At 37.8% G+C, this 24,192-nt stretch overlaps 1 protein-coding gene across 1 annotated transcript in view; it reads left to right on the top strand.

Annotated features, from left to right (window-relative positions):
- CCDC15 (coiled-coil domain containing 15) overlaps nucleotides 1–22,631 on the top strand; it is a gene marked incomplete at its 5' end in the record, with an annotated part of 61,430 nt that extends 38,799 nt beyond the window's left edge. Inside the window, 3 exons of the mRNA XM_082661068.1 lie at nucleotides 19,847–20,014; nucleotides 20,336–20,484; nucleotides 21,706–22,631. Coding sequence (XP_082517194.1) covers nucleotides 19,847–20,014; nucleotides 20,336–20,484; nucleotides 21,706–21,827 — 439 coding nt within the window. The 3' untranslated portion in view covers nucleotides 21,828–22,631. The remainder of the gene's footprint in view (nucleotides 1–19,846; nucleotides 20,015–20,335; nucleotides 20,485–21,705) is intronic.
- Nucleotides 22,632–24,192: the final 1,561 nt, after the last annotated feature.

The raw sequence follows: 24,192 nt of genomic DNA, 5'->3' as shown, positions 1-24,192 counted from the left end.
TTTTCCTCTAAGAGTTTTATAGTGTCCGGTCTTACATTTAGGTCTTTAATCCATTTTGAGTTTATTTTTGTGTATGGTGTTAGGGAGTGTTCTAATTTCATTCTTTTACATGTAGCTGTCCAGTTTTCCCAGCACCACTTATTGAAGAGACTGTCTTTTCTCCATTGTGTATCCTTGCCTCCTTTGTCATAGATTAGTTGGCCATAGGTGCGTGGGTTTACCTCTGGGCATTCTATCCTGTTCCATTGATCTATATTTCTGTTTTTGTGCCAGTATCATATTGTCTTGATTACTGTAGCTTTGTAATATAGTCTGAAGTCAGGGAGTCTGATTCCTCCAGCTCCATTTTTTCCCCTCAAGATTGCTTTGGCTATTTGGCATCTTTTGTGTCTCCATACAAATTTTAAGATTTTTTTGTTCTAGTTCTGTAAAAACTGCCATTGGTAATTTGATAGAGCTTGCATAGAATCTGTAGATTGCTTTGGGTACTGTGGTCATTTTCACAATGTTGATTCTTCCAATCCAAGAACATGGTATATCTCTCCATCTGTGTCATCTTTGATTTCTTTCGTCAGTGTCTTATAGTTTTCTGAGTACAGGTCTTTTACCTCCTTAGGTAGGTTTATTCCAAGGTATTTTATTCTTTTTTTGCAATGGTGAATGGGATTGTTTCCTTAATTTCTCTTTCTGATCTTTCATTGTTAGTGTATAGGAATGCATGAGATTTCTGTGCATTAATTTTGTATCATGCAACCTTACCAAATTCATTGATTAGCCCTGGTAGTTTTCTGGTGGCATTTTTAGGATTATCTATGTATATTGTCATGTCATCTGCAAACAATGACAGTTTTACTTCTTCTTTTCCAATTTGTATTCCTTTTATTTCTTTTTCTTGTCTGATTGCAGTGGTTAGTACTTCTAAAACTATGTTGAATAAGAGTGGCGAGAGAGGTCATACTTGTCTTGTTCCTGATCTTAGAGAAAATGCTTTCAGTTTTTCACCATTGAGAATGATGTTTGCTGTGGGTTTGTCCTATATGGCCTTTATTATGTTGAGGTAGGTTCCCTCTATGCCCACTTTCTGGAGAGTTTTTATCATAAATCGGTGTTGAATTTTGTCAAGAGCTTTTTCTGTATCTATTGAGATGATCCTATGGTTTTTATTATTCAATTTGTTAATATGGTGTATCACATTGATTGATTTGCATATATTGAAGAATCCTTGCATCCCTGGGATAAGTCCCACTTGATCATGGTGTATGATCCTTTGAATGTGTTGTTGGATTCTGTTTGCTAGTATTTTGTTGAGGACTTTTGCATCTATATTCATCAGTGATATTGGTCTGTAATTTTTTTTTTAGTAGTATCTTTGTCTGGTTTTGGTATCACGGTGATGGTGGCCTTGTAGAATGAGTTTGGGAGTGTTCCTTCCTCTGCAACTTTTTGGAAGAGTTTGAGAAGGGTGGGTGTTAGCTCTTCTCTAAATGTTTGATAGAATTCACCGGTGAAGCCATCTGGTCCTGGACTTCTGTCTGTTGGAAGATTTTTAATCACAGTTTCCATTTCATTACTTGTGATTGGTCTGTTCATATTTTCTATTTCTTCCTGGTTCAGTCTTGGAAATTTATACCTTTCTAAGAATTTGTCCATTTCTTCCAGGTTGTCCATTTTATTGGCATAGAGTTGCTTGTAGTAGTCTCTTATGATGCTCTGTATTTCTGCAGTGTCCATTGTAACTTCTCCTTTTTCATGTCTAATTTTATTGATTTGAGTCCTTTCCCTGTTTTTCCTGATGAGTCTGGCTAAAGGTTTATCAATTTTGTTTATCTTCTCAAAGAACCAGCTTTTAGTTTTATTGATCTTTGTTATTGTTTTCTTTGTTTCTACTTCATTTATTTCTGCTCTGATCTTGATGTTCTTTCCTTCTACTAACTTTGGGTTTTGTTTGTTCTTCTTTCTCTAGTTCCTTTAGGTGTAAGGTTAGATTGTTTATTTGAGACTTTTCTTGTTTCTTGAGGTAGGCTTGAATTGCTATAAACTTCCCTCTTAGAACTGTTTCTGCTGCATCCCATAGGTTTTGGATTGTCATGTTTTCACTGTCATTTGTCTCTAGGTTTTTTTTGATTTCCTCTTTGATTTCTTCAGTGATCTCTTGGTTATTTAGTAATGTGTTGTTTATTCTCCATGTGTTTGTGTTTTTTAAGTTTTTTTCCCCTGTAATTGATTTCTAATCTCATAGCTTCATGGTTCAGAAAAGATGCTTGATATAATTTCAATTTTCTTAAATTTACTGAGGCTTGATTCATGACCCAAGATGTGGTCTATCCTGGAGAATGTTCTGTGTGCACTTTAATTCTTCTAGGTATTTGTTCTTTAATTTTTCTAGGTCTTTGTTAAACATTTCTTGCATCTTCTCGATCTTTGTTTGCCTCCATTCTTTTTCCGAGGTCTTGGATCATCTTCACTATCATTATTCTGAGTTCTTTTTCTGGAAGGTTGCCTATCTCCACTTCATTTAATTGTTTTTCTGGAGTTTTATCTTCTTCCTTCATCTATTACATAGCCCTCTGCCTTTTCATTTTGTCTTTCTGTGAATGTGGTTTTTGTTCCACAGGCTGCAGGATTGTAGTTCTTGCTTCTGCTCAAGTGTTTTGATTGGATAAAAGTGATGAATGCTGCACTCTCTGCCTAGCAGAGAAAAGGGTAAACTCTTTATGGTCATAGATAACATAATTTGTAAAAAATTTTAAAACAATATTATTCAGTCAAAATTTTCTAGGCATGTCAAGAGATAGGACCAGATAACCAAAAGCTAACAGAAGCAGGCTTACAGATGCCACAGATACTGGTGTTATCATACAAGGACTTTAAAACACTTGATTAATATCTGTAAGTAAATAGAGAAAAAGATGGAGAAAATAGATGAAAATATGGAGAATTTCACCAGAGAACTGAAATCTTTAAAATAGAATAAAATAGAAAGTCTTAAATTGAAAAAATATGATCTTAAAATATGCACTCCAGGGCTTCCCTGGTGGCACAGTGGTTGAGAATCCACCTGCCAATGCAGGGGACATGGGTCCAAGCCCTGGTTCAGGAAGATCCCACATGCCACGGAGCAACTAAGCCCGTGCACCACAACTACTAAGCCTGTGCTCTAGAGCCCGCAAGCCACAACTACTGAGCCCGTGTCCCACCCCACGACTACTGAAGCCCATGCGCCTAGAGCCTGAGCTCCGCAACAAGAGAAGCCACCGCAATGAGAAGCCCGTGCACCACAACAAAGAGTAGCCCCTGCTCGCTACAACTAGAGAGAAGCCTGCACGCAGCAATGAAGACCCAACGCACCCAAAGATAAATAAATACATAAATTTAAAAAAAAAAGAATTATCTTTCACTGATGGAAGTAAATCATTTTTTCTATTCTTTCTGATTTTCAATTTTTTATCATTAGCATATTTGATTTTGGGAGTCTAAACAATATCTATATTGTAAGAGACCCCTTGCTGAATATCTTGTTTATTTTGCTATAGAGAGTACAAAGACTTCTGAAATTTTTATGTGGCAGTCCACTGGTGAGAATAGTTTTCCTGTGACGTGTTTAATAGTTCCTTTGGTATGTTTTTATTCTCACATTTTTTTCCCCTTTGAGATATGTTATAATACTCTTGTCCTAAAAGCAACTTGACAAAAACTGCTGCAGTAAAAAAGTGTGTGTGTGTGTGTGTGTGTGTGTGTATTTTGGATTGGGGTTAGAAGAGAGAGGCTTGGAAGAATCCTCATGAGGTTGTCTAGGGTATCCTTTAGGCAGAATTCTATTTAAATATTTCAAGGATCTTTTCTATTCTTAATATCCTTTAGGATTGTAGTTATATTGATATAATCTCCCAAATAACAATTTCAGAACATAAGGACATTGGCTCTCGGACGTTTGTTCCTATATCTAGGCCAGATTTGTCTTACTATAACCTAGTTATTTTGCCATAATTATGATCTGATCTACATCAAAAAAAATCTCTTTTCTGTGGTGCCCATATATAAGCGTTTTTACAGACTCATCAGGCAAAAGACAGAATGGAAATTTCAGTTCATTTAACTGAAGCCAAGACATCCCTGCTGTGGGTATTTTATGTCTACCTTAAATCGTCTTATGACATCCCTACCACATGGCATAGTCGGTGGGGAATTCTTCTTTAGCTACACTGCTGACCTTCTATGAAAGCTTTTCTACTTAATGCTTTTGTTTTATTGCCATTTTCTCACCAGATAATCTTTTTCTTGTTGTATTTATACCCTTGACCCCAGAAAAAATATGAAGGTCTCTGTCTTACAGATGGTATCAGAACATTAAATCTGTTGTCATTGACAGTTTGCAAGTAATTAAAATTTATTTTTTGCTTTTTCCTTGTTGAAGAAACTAAATCATGTATGCCTTCTTTGCATGGGGGTTATATGTTTTAACTTAAAGACAAAAGCCATTTTAGCAACATTCTAAAGTAAACATATACCTGCTTTCTGAACCGGGATTGTTAATAACCACTTTACCTCACCCAGTTGTTATAAGAATCAAATGATATGTTTTCATTCATTCACTTAGCAGCTACTTATTGAGCATCTATTAATTGGTAGACATGATGCTAGATTTAAGAGTTGCAAAAAATGGAGACATGATCCCACCCTTCAAGGATCTTACTAGATAGATTTCACTAACTAATGGGGAGACAGATAAATGAATAGGTAATCATAATACCATATATTAAGTATTACAAGATAGTATAGCAAGTGATTAAGAACATGGGGATACATGTGTTGAAGTCCCAGTTCTGCTGCCTACCAGCTCTGTGACTTTGGGCAAGTTACCTTCTATAAGCCTCAGTTTCTTCTCTATAAAACAGGGATAATAATGATATATACCTTAGAAAGTTGCTGTGAGGATTAAATGAGGTAACATAGTAAATGAGCTTAGTATAGAATCTGGCATGTAGTATATGCTCAATAAATGTTAGTTGCCAAATATTTAAGGGAAAAAATAATACCAAGTTTTATATAAAATATTCCAGAGAATGGAAAACAGGGAATACTTCCCAGATAATTATAGAAGACAGTATAACCTTAATACCAACCTGTCATGGGTATTACAAGAAAGCAATGTTACAGACTAATTTCTTTCATCAACATAAATGTAAAAAATCAAGTAAAATATCGGTAAAATAAAGTCTTTCTTCTTATGTCATTAGAAGGAAAAAATTTCAAGAATGTCTGAGAGCACGGAGACTGTGTTTCGAAATCAAGTGTGAAAAAGGCCCCCCGTGGGGCAGAGCTGTTCAATCACACAAAAAAGAGAGAAGTCAGTCCGGCAGGAAGCCTGGCTGGGATATAAATTGCCCAGGGCCAGGGCATGCGCCAAGGCTGCTGCTGCTGGTGCTTGGTCCATTTTCTCCAGGACAGGGAAGGCTTCCTGGGCTGAGTTGTGAAGGGTTAGAAGAAGTAGTATGAGACAAAATTGGAATTGGACTGGGGAAAAGAGTAGATGGGGATTCTAGGCAAAAAGAATAGCATTGTAAAAGCAGTAACTCCTGAAAGAATAGGACACTTCTGAGTTGGATGTGATTGGAGCCAAAGGAATGGCAAGAAGTAAACCTTCAAAATGAGGAAAGATCGTAAAGAACTTCGTACGTCATGAGAAGGAATTTGGATTTTATCCTGAAAACAGAAGCCGTTTAGAGGCATTGTGAGGAATAGATAAAATGGCTAAGACTAGATGTTAGGGTATTATTGAAGTAATATACTTATAGAGAAGATGAGAAGTGAAATTAATTTTTTAAAGGTTATTAAATATTAAGCCCTTACTGCATGTTAAATGCTTTACATAGATTATTGTATCATTTAATTGATATACAGTCCTGCAGGGTAGTGGTGGCCACCATTCATTGAGTGTTTACAATACGCCAGACATACTGTTGGGTGTTTTAGAGGCATTAGCTCATTTGCCTACTTCAATAACTGTATGAGGTAAATTTTATTATTCTTTTTATTTTACAGATGAGAAAATGAGCCCCAGAGAGGTTAAGTAATTTGCCTAAGATTAAGATCACACTTAGCAATGGCAGAACTGGGATTCAATCCCAGATTTATTTGACTCCATCACCTAAGCACTTTTTTTTTTTTTTTTTTTTTTGGCTGTACGTGGGCCTCTCACTGTTGTGGCCTCTCCTGCTGCGGAGCACAGGCTCCGGACGTGCAGGCTCAGCGGCCATGGCTCACGGGCCCAGCCGCTCCGTGGCATGTGGGATCTTCTCGGACCAGGGCACGAACCCGTGTCCCCTGCATCAGCAGGCGGACTCTCAACCACTGTGCCACCAGGGAAGCCCCACCTCAGCACTTTGAAGGCTGTAACTTCAGTAAGTTATAAGCCAAGGCCAGGAAGGCAGCGAGGAGGAGGCAGTTTTAAGAGCGAAAGAGATAGAATTAATAAAATATTGTCAGAGGAGAATTCAAGGATAAGTCCCAGGTTTATGGCTTAGGCCACCAGGTAAATGGGGTACTATGAAACATTTTCCAGGAAGGAGGTGGAGGTGGAGAGGATAAGTTTAGTTTGGGGCATATTGGATTTGAAGTTCTTAAAGGAGATCCAAGTAGAGTGTCCAGTAGGAAATATTATTTTTAGTAATGATTTCAGAAATCACTAAGGAAGAATACTATCAGAATCAAGAAACAGAGAGACAGAGAAAAAAAGTTGAACAGAAAAACATGATCAGCAGGCAAAGATTTAGACTGCGCTAGATTAGACCTTAGTCATGTTGTACCAAAGAGGAAGATTTCTTTCATCTCCTTGAGAAGTTATTTTTCTAACAGAGCACCTCTTTTTTTTTGAATATCATTTTATTGTATTTTTTTATACAGCAGGTTCTTATTAGTTATCTATTTTATACTTATTAGTGTATATATGTCAATCCCAATCTCCCAATTCATCCCATCACCACCACCTAACAGAGCACCTCTTTTAACTCCTGAAATAAATCTATTTCTTGTTCTTGTATGCAGAATTCCTTTTATTTGATAGTGTTAGTGTTGGCAAATTTCTGTGATTGCTCAAGAAGTATGAATCCATAGAGCCAAAAAGATAGCCCTCGATTTTAGTTCTAGGTCTCTATCTTGTTTTAACTTTGTAAAGGATTAGTGGTGTGGCTTTATATGGAACATAGCTAACAAGAGTTTTTGAGTTGTTGTTGTAATTATAAGAATATATTTTTAGGGCTTCCCTGGTGGCGCAGTGGTTGAGAGTCCGCCTGCCGAGGTAGGGGGCGTGAGTTTGTGCCCCGGTCCGGGAGGATCCCGCGTGCCACGGAGCGGCTGGGCCCGTGAGCCGTGGCCGCTGGGCCTGCGCGTCCCGAGCCTGTGCTCCACGATGGGAGAGGCCGCGGCAGTGAGAGGCCCGCGTACAAAAAAAAAAAAAAAAGAATATATTTTTAATGCAGTTTGCCTGTGATAATCACTTTCTTTTCAGGATTCTCTTCAAAATGTAAATATTGACATCTACTTGTTGCTTAGTTCTGCAAACACCCAGTGTAGCAAGTTTACAAATCAATTTGCAGTGTTTTGTATTCTTACTCTCTTTTACTGAAAGTCTGACACTGGTTTTAGAATACCTTTTAGCATAACCAGAGAACCAGTATAATTGTATTCACGTCAGTGCCCTGGGAAAAACCGATATGTTGACATGTTGATTTCCAACCTAGTTTAGTTTCTATTGTGTGTCAGCTAAAAGGTATATTTATGCAAGAAGCTTTAAAGACATCCGAGAAGAATAAACTTGTTTATAGAATAATTGTTTATATCACCTTTTTTAGTTGGTTTTTGCCATTTTTTATTTTTATGATCCTTTCTGAAACTACTGTATGGCAGTAGTTCTTAACCTGAGAATCTGACCAAAGCTGCGGATTCTTTTCCCAGATAAATACCTTTGAGACACTCAAGTGGAATGTCAAACTGGCAGGTAGTTAAGTAGGTTTGAATCTCAGAGGAATGGTCTATGCTGGAACTGTAGCTTAATGAGTTACAGGTGGTAGTGGGTGGTAACTGAAGCATATGGTATGCGTAAAGTCACCTGGGAAGAAGGCATAGTGTAAGATATGGAGAATGCCTAGATGTAGTGTATTTCTGTTTATGTACTATGACTTTTTGGAGAGCCCCAAACTATTTTAATATCTAAGATATTTTGCTCCCTTGAATCAATTTTTGCTGCCTTGGGTACAATGTTGCCCCTGTTGAGAATGTAAATGCTAGATGGATTAACCTGTAGGCCACCACTGACCTTAGAGAGACTTGTTTTGGTGGAGTGATTGATGGGTCTTAATAAGCCATAATGGAGTGGGAGAGGAGATCAGGAAATAGAGAGAGAAAGCTAGACAACTCTTAAGATTTTTGACTGTGAGGAGAGGAGTAGCTGTGGGGGAGAAAGGGGAAAGGGCTGATTCCATCATTTCTAGTAATTGTCCTGTTACCAACATTTGAGAAACAATGCTGGTGTGTTTCCTTAGCTCTCAGTTTACTGGTATGGAGAATAAATGGTATAGAGAATTATACCAGTAACTAAGCTGTTCTGTTGTCATTCACTTGGCTCCATTTGTTTCACTATTGAAAACCTCATTTTAATTTCTTACCTACGGAAAAATCTTTTCACATTCGCCTTTTTCACAAGCTAAGGAGTTATTGAACTAATCAAATATGAATGTCCTAAAAACATTTACTTTTTTTACTGGATCTCTTTGGAATAAGATCTTTATATAAGAAGATCTTTAGCCCAGGGCACCTATGATCTTAGGCTTATCTTTAAACTTTTGTACTCTTTTAATCTCTTCCTTTTATTCTCTTATTTCATGCATTATATTTTAAGAGAGCACAGCAACGTGTATTTTAAAGTCAATTTTGGGGAATTCCCTGGTGGTCCAGTGGTTAGGACTCCAAGCTTCCACTGCAGGGGGCACGGGTTCGATCCCTGTTGGGGAAACTAAGATCTCTCATACTTTGCGGCTCAGACAAAAAAAAAAAAAAAAAAAGTCAATTGTACACAACCTTATATGCCTTTAAATCTTGATCCTTGCTAGTTATAAAAACATTCTCTCTCTGCCCAAGTGGCAATAGTGAGATTTCTTACCTCTACCCTATTACAACTTTATATTGCATTTGAGTTTGAATCATACCATAAAAGCTATATTTATGTTCTATACTCTTTGAGGAATACTCAACTTAGACTTAACAGCTGTAGCTCAAGAAAGAATAGCAAGTGTGGCAGAACAGTTATAAGAAAATCCTTGTTCAAAGTGGCCTTGTCACTCTGCTAGAGGTGGCCAGAGATTAGCTGTAATAATCTGGATGGACTTAGTTGCACATACAAGTTTCTTGTGCTTTTCCAGTGCCTGATCTTTCAGCCTTTATAGGACAGCTTCCTGGGTTTTAGTATATACCTGTGTTAATCTAAGTAAAAGGAAGCCCATAATTCCCCGGGAGCAAATAGCCTGCTACAAATGGATAGAAGCCCAGAATTTTCAGCAGTTCATGCTTTATTGAAGAGGTGTGAGTATGAATTGACCTCACACTACTGTTCAGAAAACAATAGCTCATTTGTTTCAAAGTTCTAGTCTTGAATTAATTATATTTCTTAACAAAAGCTCTTAAATTAGGTTTTCTGACAATTTTCTCACTGAGCAACTCATTTCCTCTCTGCAAGTAGGTGTTTTTTTTAAATAAACATAATTGATATTCAATAAACTACACATATAAAAGTGTAAACTTTGATGTTTTCTCTCTCACACACACACACAACGACCATCATAGTCAAGATAGTGAACATATATATCATCCTCAAAAGTTTCCTCATGCCCTAGGTAGCACCTCTTTCCTGCCCTCCCCACCTCTTTTTCCCCAGGCAACCACTGGTTTGCTTTGTGTCACTATAGATTAGTTCGCATTTTCTGGAGTTATACAACATGTACTCTTGGGCCCAGCTCCTTTTATTCAGAGTAATTATTTTGTCCTTGTTGTTATGATACCAAGAGTTTATTCCTTTTTGTTACTGGATAGTATTCCATTGTATGGATATACCGCAATTTGTTTACCCATTCATAGTTTGATGGACATTTGAGTTGTTTCCAGTTTTGGGCTATTACAAATAAAGCTGCAGTGAACATTCGTGTGCAAGTCTTTGGAAAATGTTACCTTTTCTCTTGGGTGAATACCTGAGAGTGGACTGGATCATCATGGTAGGTATATATGTCATTTTTTAAAGAAACTGTCAAAAGGCTTTCCAAAGTAGTTGTACCACTTTATATTACTACCAGGAAGAGTAATGTAACTTGTAAGAGTTCAAGTTCCCTTACATCATCACCAACACTTGGTATGGTCAGTCTTTTTCATTTTAGCCATTTGAATAGGTATGTAGTGGCATCTCATTGTGGTTTTAGTTTACATTCCTTGAATGACTAAATATGTTGTACTTTTGGCATCATATTTAAGATATCATTGCCTAACCCAAGGTCACAAAAATTTTCTTTTTTGTTTTCTTCTAGAAAGATTATCATTGTAGGTTTTACATTTAAGTCTGCAATCCAGTTTGAGTTCATTTTCACATATAGTTTGAAGTTTATTTTTTTGTATGTGGATATCCATTTGCTGAAAAGTTATTCTTTCTCCACTGCATTGCTTTTGTGCATTTGTTAAAAGTCAGTTGTCCAGCAAACAATAAAAGAGAAGATTGTTGTTGGACTTCATCAAAATTGAAAACCATCAAGAAAGTGAAAAAACAACTACAGAATGGGAGAAATTATTCGCAAATTATATATCTGATGAGAGACTTGTAGTCAGAATATAGAAAAGAACTCTTACAACTCAATAATAAAAAGATAACCCAATTAAAAGGTAGACAAAAGATTTAACTAGACATTTCTCCTAGGAAAATATATAAATGGCTAATAAGCACTTGAAAAGATATGCAACATCATTAGTTATTGGGAAGTGCAAATCAAAACCACAATGAGATACCACTTCACACACATAAGAATTGCTCTAATAAAAAAGACAAATTATAACAAGTGCTGATGAGGATGTCTAAAAATTAGAAGTCCCATACACTGTTGGTGGGGAATGTAAAATGGTACAATCACTTTGGAAAACAGTTTAGCAATTTCTCAAAAGGTTAAACATAGAGTTACCGTATGACTCAGAAATTCCATTCTTGGGTGTATACCCAAGAGAACTAAAAATGTACGTCCACACACAAACTTACACAAATGTTCATAGCAGCATTATTCAAAATAGCCAGGAAGTGGAAGCATCCCAAATGTCCATAAACTGATGAATAGATAAATAAAATATATAGATATAGATAATATTTACACAGTAGAATATCAGCAACCAAAAGGAATGAAGTTCCAGTACATGCTACAACATGGACTTATGCCAAGTGAAAGAAGCCAGTCATGAAGGGCTGCATATTGTATGATCTCATTTATATGAAATCAAGAACAGGCAAATCTATAGAGACAGAAAAATTAGTATTTGCCTAGGGCTAGGTGGGAGTGGGTGGAAGGTGACTGTTAAAGTGTACAAGGTTTCTTTTGGGGATGATGAAAATGTTCTCAAATTACATTATGGTCATGTGAACTTTATGGTATGCAAATAATATCTCAGTAAAGATGTTAAAAAAAATGAGCTGTTCTTATATGTGTGGGTTTATTTCTGGACTTTCTCTTCTGTTTTACTGATCTATTTGTCTATCTTTATGCTAATACCATGCTGTTCTGATTGGTATAGTTTTATAATAATGCTTGAAATCAGGTAGTGTTAGCCCTCCAGTTTATTTTTCCCCAGAGTCACCATGGCTATTTTAGGCCATTTGCATTTCCATATGAATTTTAAAATGTGTGTCAATTTCTACCAAAGAACATTCCTGGATTTTGAGTGGGATTGTGTTGAATCTATAGATAATTTGGGGAGAATTGACATGTTAATGATATTGAGTCTTCCAACCCAGGAACATTTATTTAGCTCTCCTTTAATTTTTCTCAGTTATAGTTTTCAGTGTATAGGTCTTTCACATTTTTTGTCAGGTCTATCCTGAAGTATTTCATATTTTTGAAGCTATTGTAAATGGTATTTTATTTATTTATTTATTTTTAATTTTTGTGGCACGCGGGCCTCGCACTGTTGTGGCCTCTCCCGTTGCGGAGCACAGGCTCCGGACGCGCAGGCTCAGCAGCCATGGCTCACGGGCCCAGCCGCTCCGCGGCATGTGGGATCGTCCCGGACCGGGGCACGAACCCGTGTCCCCTGCATTGGCAGGCTGACTCGCAACCACTGCGCCGCCAGGGAAGCCCTGTAAATGGTATTTTAAAAAATTGTCAATTGCTGATTCTGTTGTTGTCATTGCTAGTATATGGAAATATACAGTTGGTTTTTGGATATGGATCTTTGTACTCACTTATTAATTCATTGGATGTTTTTACATGGTAATCATGTCATCTTTAAACAAAAACGGTTTTGCTTCTTCCTTTAAATCTGGATGTCTTTTATTTCTCTGTCTTGCCTGATTTCACTGGCTAGAACCTCCAGAATGTTGAATAGAAGTGATGAGAGTGGACAATCCTGATTTTAGAGAGAAAGCATTTAGTCTTTCACCATCAAGTATGATGTTAGCTATAGTTTTTTCTTAGGTTCCCTTCTCTTCCTAGTTGGTTGAGAATCTTTATCTGGAATGGACGTTGGATTTTGTCAACTTTTTTTTCCTCTTTAGCGAGATGATCATAGGTTTTCTTTTCTAGTTTGCTAATATGGTGAATAACATTGTTTGATTTTCGAATGTTAAATCAGTCCTGCATTCCTGGGGTTACACCCCACTTGGTAATAATGTATTATCCTTTTAATGTATTGTTTGAGGGACTTCCCTCATGGTGCAGTGGTTAAGAATCCGCCTGCCAAGGCAGGGGACATGGGTTCCATCCCTGGTCTGGGAAGATCCCACATGCCACGGAACAACTAAGCCCGTGCGGCACAACTACTGAGCCTGTGCTCTAGAACCCGCGAACCACAACTACTGAGCCCACGCACCACAACTACTGAAGCCCGCCTAGAGCCCGTGCTCCTAGATCCCGTGCTCCGCAACAAGAGAAGCCACCACAATGAGAAGCCCGAGCACTGCAACGAAGAGTAGCCTCCGCTTGTGGCGACTAGAGAAAGCCCGTGCGCAGCAACAAAGACCCAATGCAGCCAAAAATAAATAAAATTATAATGTATTGTTTAGTAAGATTTGCTAAAAATTTTGTTTAGAATTTACATATATATTCTAGGAGATATTGGCTTTTACTTTTCTTGTAATATCTTTGACAGGTTTTGTTTTCAGAGAAATGCTAGCCTCGTAGAATGAGCTGGGAAGTATTTGGGAGGAAAAGTTTATGTAGAATTGGCATTATTTCTTCCCTAACTGTTTGGTAGAATTTGCCAGTGACTCTCCCTGTTTCTGGACTTTTCACTGTGGAAATGTTCTTAACAACAGTTTCAACATTGATGATAGAAATAGGGCTATTCAGGTTATTTATTTTTTTCTTGATGAGGCTTTAGTAGTTTGTGTGTTTCAACAAATTTGTCATTTCATCTAGGTTGTCTAATTTATTGGCATAAAATTATTCTTAGTATTCTCCTATTATCCTTTTAATATCTGTAGAATCTGTAGTAGTTTCATTTCTCTTATTTTTTCTCTTAAAAATTGTATCTTCTCTCTCTCTCTTTTTTTTCATGATTAGATAAGCTCAAGATTATCAGTTTTATTGATCTTCTCAAAGTCCTAGTGTTTGGTATCATTAATTTTTTTATTCTGTTTTCTAATCCATTGATTTCTGCTTCAATCTTTATTATTTCTTTTCTTCTGCTTACTTTAGGTTTAATTTCCTCCTCTTTTAAGTTTCTTAAGGTAGAAGATTAGGACATTTACTTGATACCTTCCTTCTTTTCTCATATAGGCATTTAGTGCTATAAATATCATACTAAATACTGTTTAGCCACATTCAGTACATTCATTTTCATTTGGTTCAAAATACCTTCTAATTTCCCCTTTTTTCTTCTTTGGTCATAGGTTATTTAATTTCCAAGTATTTGGAGATCTTTCAAGGATCTTTCTGTTATTGATTTGTAATTTAATTCTATTGTACTATGTATGTCTTGAAATCTTTTGAATTTACTGACACTTGTTTTATGGCCCAGAATATGATTTATCTTTGTAAATGTTCTAAGTTCAATAAGCTTATAATAGAAGAATGTGTATTCTCTTGTTCTATAAATGTGTATTCTGCTATTCTATAAATGTTGTGGAGTGTCCTATAAATGTCCATTAGGTCAAGTTGGTTGATGATGTTGATCAAGTCCATATCTTTCCCATTTTTATGCCTAGTTATTCTATCAATAATTGAGAGAGGGTATTAAAAATCTCTGCCTGTAACTATGGATTTATTGTATCTCCTGAAGTTACATCAGTCTTTGTTTCATGTATTTTGAAGTTCTTTTATTAGATACATTACTGTTTGGGATTGTTATGTCTTCTCAATTAATTGACTCCATAATTATGAAGTGATCTTTATCTTTGATATTTTGTTTGCTCTGAAATCTACATTGTCTGATACTAATATACCTACTCCAACCTTCTTTTAACTAGTGCTAGCATATCTTTTATATTTCTTGTATTTTTAATCTATTTGTTTCTTTGTATTTAAAGTGTGTTTCTTGTCAGCAGCATGTAGTTGGGTTGTGACTTTTTGTCAAATCTGACAATCTCTTCCTTTTAATTGGGGTGTTTAGATCATTTACTTTTAATGTGATTTTTGGTAGGGTTTGATATAAGTATATTATCTTGCTGTTTGCCCCATCTGTTCTTTGTCCTCTTTTTCTCTTTTTATGCCTCCTTTTGAATTACTTTTATATTTTTATATCTATTACATCTCCTTTGATGGCATGTCAGCTATGACATTTTTGTTATTTTATTGGTTGTTCTAGGATTTATATCATACATCTCTAACTTTTCACAGTCTACCTTCAAATGATATTATACGACTTCACATATAGTATAAAAATCTTAATATAAGAATCTTAAAGTAATATTCTTCCATTTCTCTCATCCCAACCTTTATGCTATTGTCATACATCTTACTTTTTTTTTTTTTTTTTTTGTGGTATGCGGGCCTCTCACTGTTGTGGCCTCTCCTGTTGTGGAGCACAGGCTCCAGACGCGCAGGCTCAGCGGCCATGGCTCACGGACCTAGCCGCTCCGCGGCATGTGGGATCTTCCCGAACCGGGGCACGAACCCGTGTCACCTGCATTGGCAGGCGGACTCTCAACCACTGCGCCACCAGGGAAGCCCCATCTTACTTTTATATATAAAATACATTGTTATTTTTGTTAAAGCAGTCTATTATTATTTAAAGAGATTTAACTAATAAGAAAAATCTTATATATATTACCTAAAGTATCACTTTGCTCAGGTCTGAAAGACAACCTTTAACATTTCTTTTAGTTGTGGATACACAGGCATATCTTATTTTATTGCACTATGTTTTATTACACATTGCAGATATTGCATTTTTTACAAATTGAAGGTATGTGGCAACCCTGTGTTGAGCAGGTCTACTGGTGCCATTTTTCCGATAGCATTAGTTTTTAATTAAGGCATGTACATTGTGTTATTGCACACTTAAAAGACTACAGTGTAGTGTAAACAGAACTTTTTTTTTTTTTTTTTTTTTTTTTTTGTGGTACGCGGGCCTCTCACTGTTGTGGCCTCTCCCATTGCGGAGCACAGGCTCCGGACGCGCAGGCTCAGTGGCCATGGCTCACAGGCCCAGCCGCTCCACAGCATGTGGGATCTTCCCGGACCGGGGCACGAACCTTTGTCCCCTGCATCGGCAGGCGGACTCTCAACCAATGCGCCACCAGGGAAGCCCTAAACAGAACTTTTATATGCACTGGGAAACCAAAAAATTCATGTGACTTGCTTTATTGCAATATTCCCTTTCCTACAGTGGTCTGGAACCAAACCTGCAGTATCTCTGGGTTATGCCTGTACTAGGGATGAATTCTTTCAGTTTTTGTATGTCTAAAAACAACTTTGTTTCATTTTTTCCCCCTCCCTTTGTTCATTTATATATTTATGTGACATGCCTTTTTTTTTGGTGGTATAAAACACATAATGTAAAATTTACCATTGTAACCATTTTCAAGTGTACAGTTCAGTAGTGTTAATAAATAAACATTCACATTGCTGTGCATGTGGTGTGAGGTGATACCTCATTGAGATTTTGGTTTGCATTTTCCTAAAGATTAGTGATATTGAGCATCTTTTCATGTTTGTTGGTCATTTATAGATCATCTTTGGAGAAATGTCTATTCAAGTCCTTTACCCATTTTTAATTGGATTGACTGCTTTTTTGTGTTCCTCTTAATTTTTTGGATTTTTCCCCTGTGGTTTATTTTGGATGGTTTATATCATTATGCTTTCAGATTTTGTTCTGCAGCATTTAATCTCCTGGTAATCCCATCCAGTGTATTTTTAATAAATAATTTATTTTTGTAGAGCAGTTTAGATTCACAGCAAATTTGAGAGGAAGGTAGAGCAATTTCCCATATGTACTCCCTGTCCCCTGACATTCAGAGCCTCCCCCATTATCAATATCCTCCCTCCGCCCCCGCCCCTCCGGTGTGGTACATTTGTTAACAAGTGATAAGCCTACATTGACACACCGTTATCGCCCAAAGTTTATAGTTTACATTAGGGATCACTCTTGGTGTTGTACATTTATGGGTTTGGGCAAATGTGTAATGACATGTATCCATCATTATAGTATCACACAGAATAGTTTTACTACTCTAAAAGTCCTTTATGCTCTGCCTTTTCACCCTTCTTTCCTTCCCTCCCTCCAACCCCAGCTTCTGGCAACCACTGATCTTTCACTTTCTCCATTGTTTTACTATTTCCAGAATGTCATATGGTTGGAATCATACAGTATGTAGCTTTTTGAGATTGGCTTCTTTCACTTAGTAATATGCATTTATGTGCAATGTCTCTTCATGGCTTGATAGCTCATTTCTTTTCAGTACTGAATAATATTTCATTGTCTGGATGTACAACAGTTTATATATCCATTCACTTACTGAAGGACATCTTGGTTTCTTCCAAGATTTGGCAATTATAAGTAAAGCTACTTTAGGGCTTCCCTGGTGGTGCAGTGGTTAAGAATCTTCCTGCCAATGCAAGGGACACAGGTTCGAGCCCTGGCCAGGGAATATCCCACATGCCGCGGAGCCACTAAGCCTGTGCACCACAACTACTGAGCCTGAGCTCTAGAGCCCTCAAGCCACAACTACTGAGACCATGTGCCACAACTACTGAAGCCTGCGCACCTAGAGCCCATGCTCTGCAACAGGAGAAGCCACGGCAGTGAGAAGCCCGCACACCGCCAACGAAGAGTAGCCCCTGCTCACTGCAAGTAGAGACAGCCTGCACACAGCAACAAAGACCCAACACAGGGCTTCCCTGGTGGCGCAGTGGTTGAGAGTCCGCCTGCTGATGCAGGGGACACGGGTTCGTGCCCCGGTCTGGGAAGATCCCACATGCCGCGGAGCGGCTGGGCCCGTGAGCCATGGCCGCTGAGCCTGCACGTACGGAGCCTGTGCTCCGCAATGGGAGAGGCCACAACAGTGCGAGGCCCGTGTACAGCAAAAAAAAAAAAAAAAAAAAAGACCCAACACAGCCATAAATAAATAAATAAATAAATAAATAAATAAATAACCATGTGCAGGTTTTGTGTGGGTGTAAGTTTTCAATTCCTTTGAGTAAATACCAAGGAGTATGATTGCTGGATTATATGGTATTGGATTTTGTCAAATGCTTTTTCTGTATCTATTTATAGGATCTTGTGATTTTTCTTATTTAGCTTATTGACGTGATCTATTGCATTAATTGATCTTTTTCATGTTGAACCAGGCTTGCTTTCTTGGCATAAATTCCACTTGGCTGTGGAATGTAATATATGTACATCATTGGATTTGACTTGCTAATATTTTTGAGGATTTCTGCCTCTTGTTCATGAGAGATATTTGTTGTAGTTTTCTTGTAATATCTTTGTCAGGTTTTGGTATTAGAGTAATGCTGACCTCATAGAATGAGTTAAGAAATATTCTTTCAGTTTCTGCCCACTGAAAGAGATTGAAGAGATTTGGTATAATTTCTTCCTTAATTGTTTGGTGAACCCATCTGGGCCTAGTGCTTTCTGTTTTGGAAGGTTACCTATTATTAATTCCATTTCTTTAATATATAAGCTTATTCTCCAATGTATTTTTCATCTCAGAAATTGTAGTTTTCATCTCAAGAAGTTGATTTCAGCCTTTTTAGTCTAAACTTTTTGAACATATAGGATATAGTTGTACTATCTGTTTTAATGTCCTTCTGTGCTAATTCTAATAACTGTCCATTCTAAGTTGATTTTGATTCATTGATTATTCTCTTCATTATGAGTTGTATTTTCCTGCCTCTTTGCATCTTATCTTTTTTTTTTTTGCGGTATGTGGGCCTCTCACTGTTGTGGTCTCTCCCATTGCGGAGCCCAGGCTCCGGACGCGCAGGCTCAGCAGCCATGGCTCATGGGCCCAGCCGCTCCGCGGCATGTGGGATCTTCCCGGACCGGGGCACGAACCCGTGTCCCCTGCATCGGCAGGCGGACTCTCAACCACTGCGCCACCAGGGAAGCCCTGCATCTTATCTTTGATTAGATGTCCAACATTGTGAATTTACCTTGTTGGTTACTGGCTATCTTTGTATTCTCATAAATTTTCCTGAGCTTTGTTTTGGGATGCAGTTAAGTTACTTTGGGGCTTTGCTTTTACAATGTTGGGTGTGTCTGGAGCAGTGCTCAGTCTAGGACTAATCATTATTTCCCACTACTGAGGTAAAATCTTTCTGAGAACTTTACCCAATGTCCTGTGCATTATGAGTTTTTCAAGTCTTGACTGGTGGGAACAGGCTCTCTATTCTGTGCTCTGTGTGAGCACAGAACACTGTTCCCTGTTATTCTTTCAGATGGTCCTGACCCTGGCCCCAAATCATTTCCTCGCATACATGCACAGTGCTCTGCTGTGTATTAGAAGGAGACCCTCTGCAGATCTCTAGGGTTCTCTCTCTGAGCAGCTCTCTCTCCCTGGTTTTCTGTCTTAGGAACTCTAGTTGCTTTTGTGTCCCTGGACTCAGGGACTCTACCAGGCTCCACCTCAACTCCCTGTGCTGCTGCCTCGAAACTTTCAAGGCAGTAAGCTGGGGCACCTGTAGGGCTCACTTCATTTGTTTTCCATCTGTCAAGGATCACTGTCTTTTGTTGTCTAATATCTAGTGTCTTAAAAACCATTGTTTTTTTGTATTTGGTCTGGTTGATTTCTGGGTTGATTTGTTTATTTATCTATTTGGTTGTTTAAGGTGGGAGGACAAGCCCAGTCCCTATTACTCTATTTTAACCCAAAGCAGAAGTCCTGTCTACTTGTAGTTTTAACCTGAGAAAGTTCTTGTTTTAGAATTCTTAAAGGAAAACTCTTTTAGTAGTAACCATTGGTCATTTCCATCCAGGAGGCTATGTGTATACATGAACTACGGGATAAACTCAAATCAACCAGCAGGAGTTTTTGAGGCTTTTCTAGGGGTGTTAAACTGCTTTCCTGACTCCCCTGTTTCTGGGAATTTCTTGAGTTATTTGGATCTAGAAGCTAATTCTAAATAATGATTTTATGAAATTCCTAACCACGTTATGATTTTATCCTCAGAATTAAGAAAAAGAAAGAGCAGCAACGTTATGCTGAAGAGCAGAGGATATTAAGAATGAACTTTCATGAAGAGCCATATTCAGGGGAGAAGATGAGTGAGATACTAGCCCAGCTACAACTTGAGGAAGGAGCCAGAGAAAAACAACAGAAAGAAAAGGAACACCAAAGGTACTTTGAAAAGTTCCGTGTGAAATTTTGGCTCTAGAGGAAACCTGTTAGGAAGCCAGTGTTCTCATTTTCCTTACAGAAGAGTTGACTGTGTCTTCTCATACTTTGGGGAGTACAGAACTTCATCACATGTCTTGATTGCCTAATACCTCTCTGGAATCGCACCACGTTTTTCCTAGTGCTGCTTCCCAGGACCAAGAGGAAGAGTTGAGGCACAGAGATATGAAATAGTTCAACAGTTAAAGCTGGTAGTAAAATAAGGACTTATACTCATTCTCTTCCTAGTGGTTCACTTTGCCTGGTCATACTGTATTTTTATAGATATGTAGAAGCTTTAAGAGCCCAGATCCAGGAGAAAATGCAGCGGTATAATATTACTTTACCTGCACTATGCTGCTGTGGTCCTGATTTTTGGGATGCTCATCCTGATACCTGTGCCAACAATTGTATTTTCTATAAAAACCACAAAGGTAAGTCTCTTAAAGGAATGGTTGGGGCCTGGTGGCAGTTAAGAAAACAACAACAGTAAAAGTAGTGATTGTAGTAATTTAGCATTTATTGACTAAGGGCTTACTATATATCAGAGACTATTCTACCCCCTTTGCAAAACAACTGTGAGGCAATAAAAATAATTATAGTGAGTTATATTTCTCTTTGAGATCTGTTATCTTCTTGTCTCCATTTATGCTGGGGAAATATTTCTAGCTCACTCCACAGTAGTGAGACTAGGGTTTCAGGTCCTCCTGTAAATGAAGAATATTAGAGCTTGCCTCTTACGGCCATCTAAGTTAGGCCTTATCTAACATAGACTTATTATTTATCTTCACATATATATATATTATTTATAATGTGTAGATATCCACATTAGACTTTCAGTTCTGCTAAGGATCACTGAGGGAAATGAGGACCAATATAAACTCTACCTTTATCAGGGATCCCAGCTAGAGAAGATGAGTCATTCCTGCTGTGACTAGTATTTCTGTTTCCTGTCCATTCTTAAATATATTGATTTACATACTGTAGAGATTATATAGGCTTCATACACACACTGAAAGTACTGCAAGTATTTGTATTCCTGTTGCCCTGTGATAAGAGTTCCTTATCAGTCCTGTGAGTTATATTTTAAAAACACAAATCTGATCATGCCATTCCCCTATCATCAAACCCGTAGGACTTACGATTACAGTACAAAATACATGTCATACTTGGCATATTTTCTCTCTGGCTCCGGGCAACACTCCAGCCTTATCGAACTTGCTACTGCCAGGACATGCCACATTTTTTTATACCTTTGCACCCCACACACTCATTTCTTTGCCTAGAATGCCTTCTTTCCTTTATTTTTATTAATCTTTCAAGACCATCTTAAATGTTACCACTTCTGGAAATCTTTTCCATCCTCTCCTAGTTTTTCTTTCATTCCAAACTTCATTCTGTGATGACATTTTGTATATGCCTCTGGTCTGGAAATATTACACTGCAATTTAATTTTTGTGTCCATCCTCTCCCTTATCTTTTCTGTAATCACAGAGTACTTGGCATGTGGTAAGTACTCAATAAATATTTATTCAGTGAATGGGTTAAAGTTAATTCCTATGAGACTGGGCAGAGAAACAGTACTAATAGAAAAAGGTTGGGAGAATTGTTTAGAATCTGACTTCATTCACCACTGTTCAAATCTTTATTTGCAGCATATACCCGGGCACTATATTCAGTCATCAATTCCTGTGATATCCCTGAAGGGAACTCAACTCTTCGAGTCGCCATTCATAATTTTGCTTCTGCACACAGACGGACTTTGAAAAATCTGTAATAAGAATCTGAAATCAACTTAGTATTTCAACCTTCATTTAAAGTCAACCCTGAGAGATTATTTACAAAAAGCTGTTAAAGTTTATAAGATGTGTAATCTGAAAAGAAAGACTGTTCCACATAATAACAGCTATCACTATAATTAGATCATGACCATTGTTTCACTCTGTGCTTGGCACCAAGGTTGAAAGTTGGCTTCCAAACTTGTCTCTTTGCTGTAAACCACATGGACCACGTTGCTTTAAAAATGATCAGTCAAACTGGTAAGGTTTCTCTCACTTTGCTCCGCTCTGATCAGAAGAGATTATTAGAAATCTTTGAGATTATCTCATTTATTGTCTTTCTATATCTGTACTTTGAGTCTTGACAAAATTGAAAATGTCTGGATGAAGCAAAAGAGAAGATGATGAAATGAGTTTCTGAGCCTCAGTGGCCATCTGTTTTGCTGTTAACTTTTCTAGTTGTATATAACAATTAGAGATGAGAACAATCTGAATTTGATGTATGTTTTCTTTTCTCAAAAATTTTTCTCTCCTGTTTTTTAATTTATTCCCTCTTTCCCCATTTGGTGACAATGGACATAGGACTTCTTAATTTTTTTTTTTTTTTTTTTTTATGCAGTACACGGGCCTCTCACTGTTGTGGCCTCTCCCCATGCGGAGCACAGGCTCCGGACGCGCAGGCTCAGCGGCCACGGCTCACGGGCCCAGCCACTCCGTGGCATGTGGGATCTTCCCGGACCGGGGCACGAACCCGCGTCCCCTGCGTCGGCAGGCGGACTCTCAACCACTGCGCCACCAGGGAAGCCCAGGACTTCTTAATTTTATAATTTTTATTGCAAAAAAGAGAAAGGCAAATAAACTCTGTCTTTTGGGCATCTTTTATGTGAAATAATTGTGAGTGACATTTCAAAAAGTGAATCTGAAGTCAAAGTGAATAAAGTTCTACCTTATTTCCCTATCTTTAAAAAAATCTGGTGAATGCCATACCTACAGAGCAGATGAAATAAAAATTGCTATAGTTAGTATGAATTTGTTATTTCTTCACAGTGTTTCTTGACACAAAATATGAAAAGGTTTAATATTGTGAATTAAAGATAGGTACTGACATTTTCTTTTTCCTATGTCTTCTAATGGTCAGTGTTAAAAAAGCACTTAGGTTATGTCTCAAAAAACACCTAAATATCTAGCCAGGTCATTGCAAATAAGAGTCAGAATTACCCATGTGACAAGATTGACTGGTTATTTAACCAGATTAATTATTCAGTTCAGTCAAAATCCTTATGTAACTATATCCTTGATTTAGCCTTTCTGAGTTGTATTTTTTAACAGCTTCATTGAGATATAATTCATAGACCATTTGATTCACCCACTTGAAATGTACAATTCAGTGGTTTTTAGTATATTCTAGGCTTGTACAACTGTCACCACTAACAAATTTTAGAACACTTTTGTCACTCTAAAGAGATGCCCCTGTGATCCAACAAACCAAAATAATTGAAAGCAGGACCTTCAACAGATATCTGCACACCCATGTTCATAATGGCATTATTCACAATAGCCAAGAGGTGGAAGCAACCTGAGTTTCCAACAGCAGATGAATGAATAACCAAAATGTGGTATATACGTACAGTGGAATACTATGCAGCCCTAAAAAGGTAAGAAATCCTGTCACGTACTATAGCATGGATTAGCCTTAAGGACATGATGGTAAGTGAAGTAAGCCAGAAACAAAAAGACAAATACTGTGTGATTCCACTCATATGAGGAACCTGGAGTAGTCAAATTCATGGAGACAAAGTGGAGTGATGGTTACCAGGGTCTGGGAGGAGGGGGAAATGGGAAGTTGATTAATGAGTAGAGTTTCAGTTTTGCAAGATGAAAAAGTTCTAGAGGTCTGTTTCACAACAATGTGCATATACTTAACACTACTAAACAGTATGGTTAAAAATGGTTACAATGGTAAATTTTAGATTATGTGTGGGTTTTTTTTTTTTTACCACAATTAAACTTTTTTTTTTTTTTTTTGCTGTACGCGGGCCTCTCACTGTTGTGGTCTCTCCCGTTGCAGAGCACAGGCTCCGGACGCGCAGGCTCAGCAGCCATGGCTCACAGGCCCAGCCGCTCCACGGCATGTGGGATCCTCCCGGACCGGGGCACGAACCCGTGTGCCCTGCATCGGCAGGCGGACTCTCAACCACTGCACCACCAGGGAAGTCCTAAACTTTTTTTTAAATATAGAAAAGAAAAATCCCATACCCATTAGCAGTTGTTTCCCACTCCCCTGGCAATCACCAGCCCCCTTTCTATCTCTACAGATTTGTCTATTTTGGACTTTTCATATGAATGGAATCATATAATATATAG

Source organism: Grampus griseus (assembly GCF_964374135.1).
Source record: "Grampus griseus genome assembly, chromosome: 8".
NCBI lineage: Eukaryota > Metazoa > Chordata > Mammalia > Artiodactyla > Delphinidae > Grampus > Grampus griseus.
The sequence above is the reverse complement of the archived record's forward strand: the minus strand, read 5'-3'. Positions and strand labels throughout refer to the sequence as shown.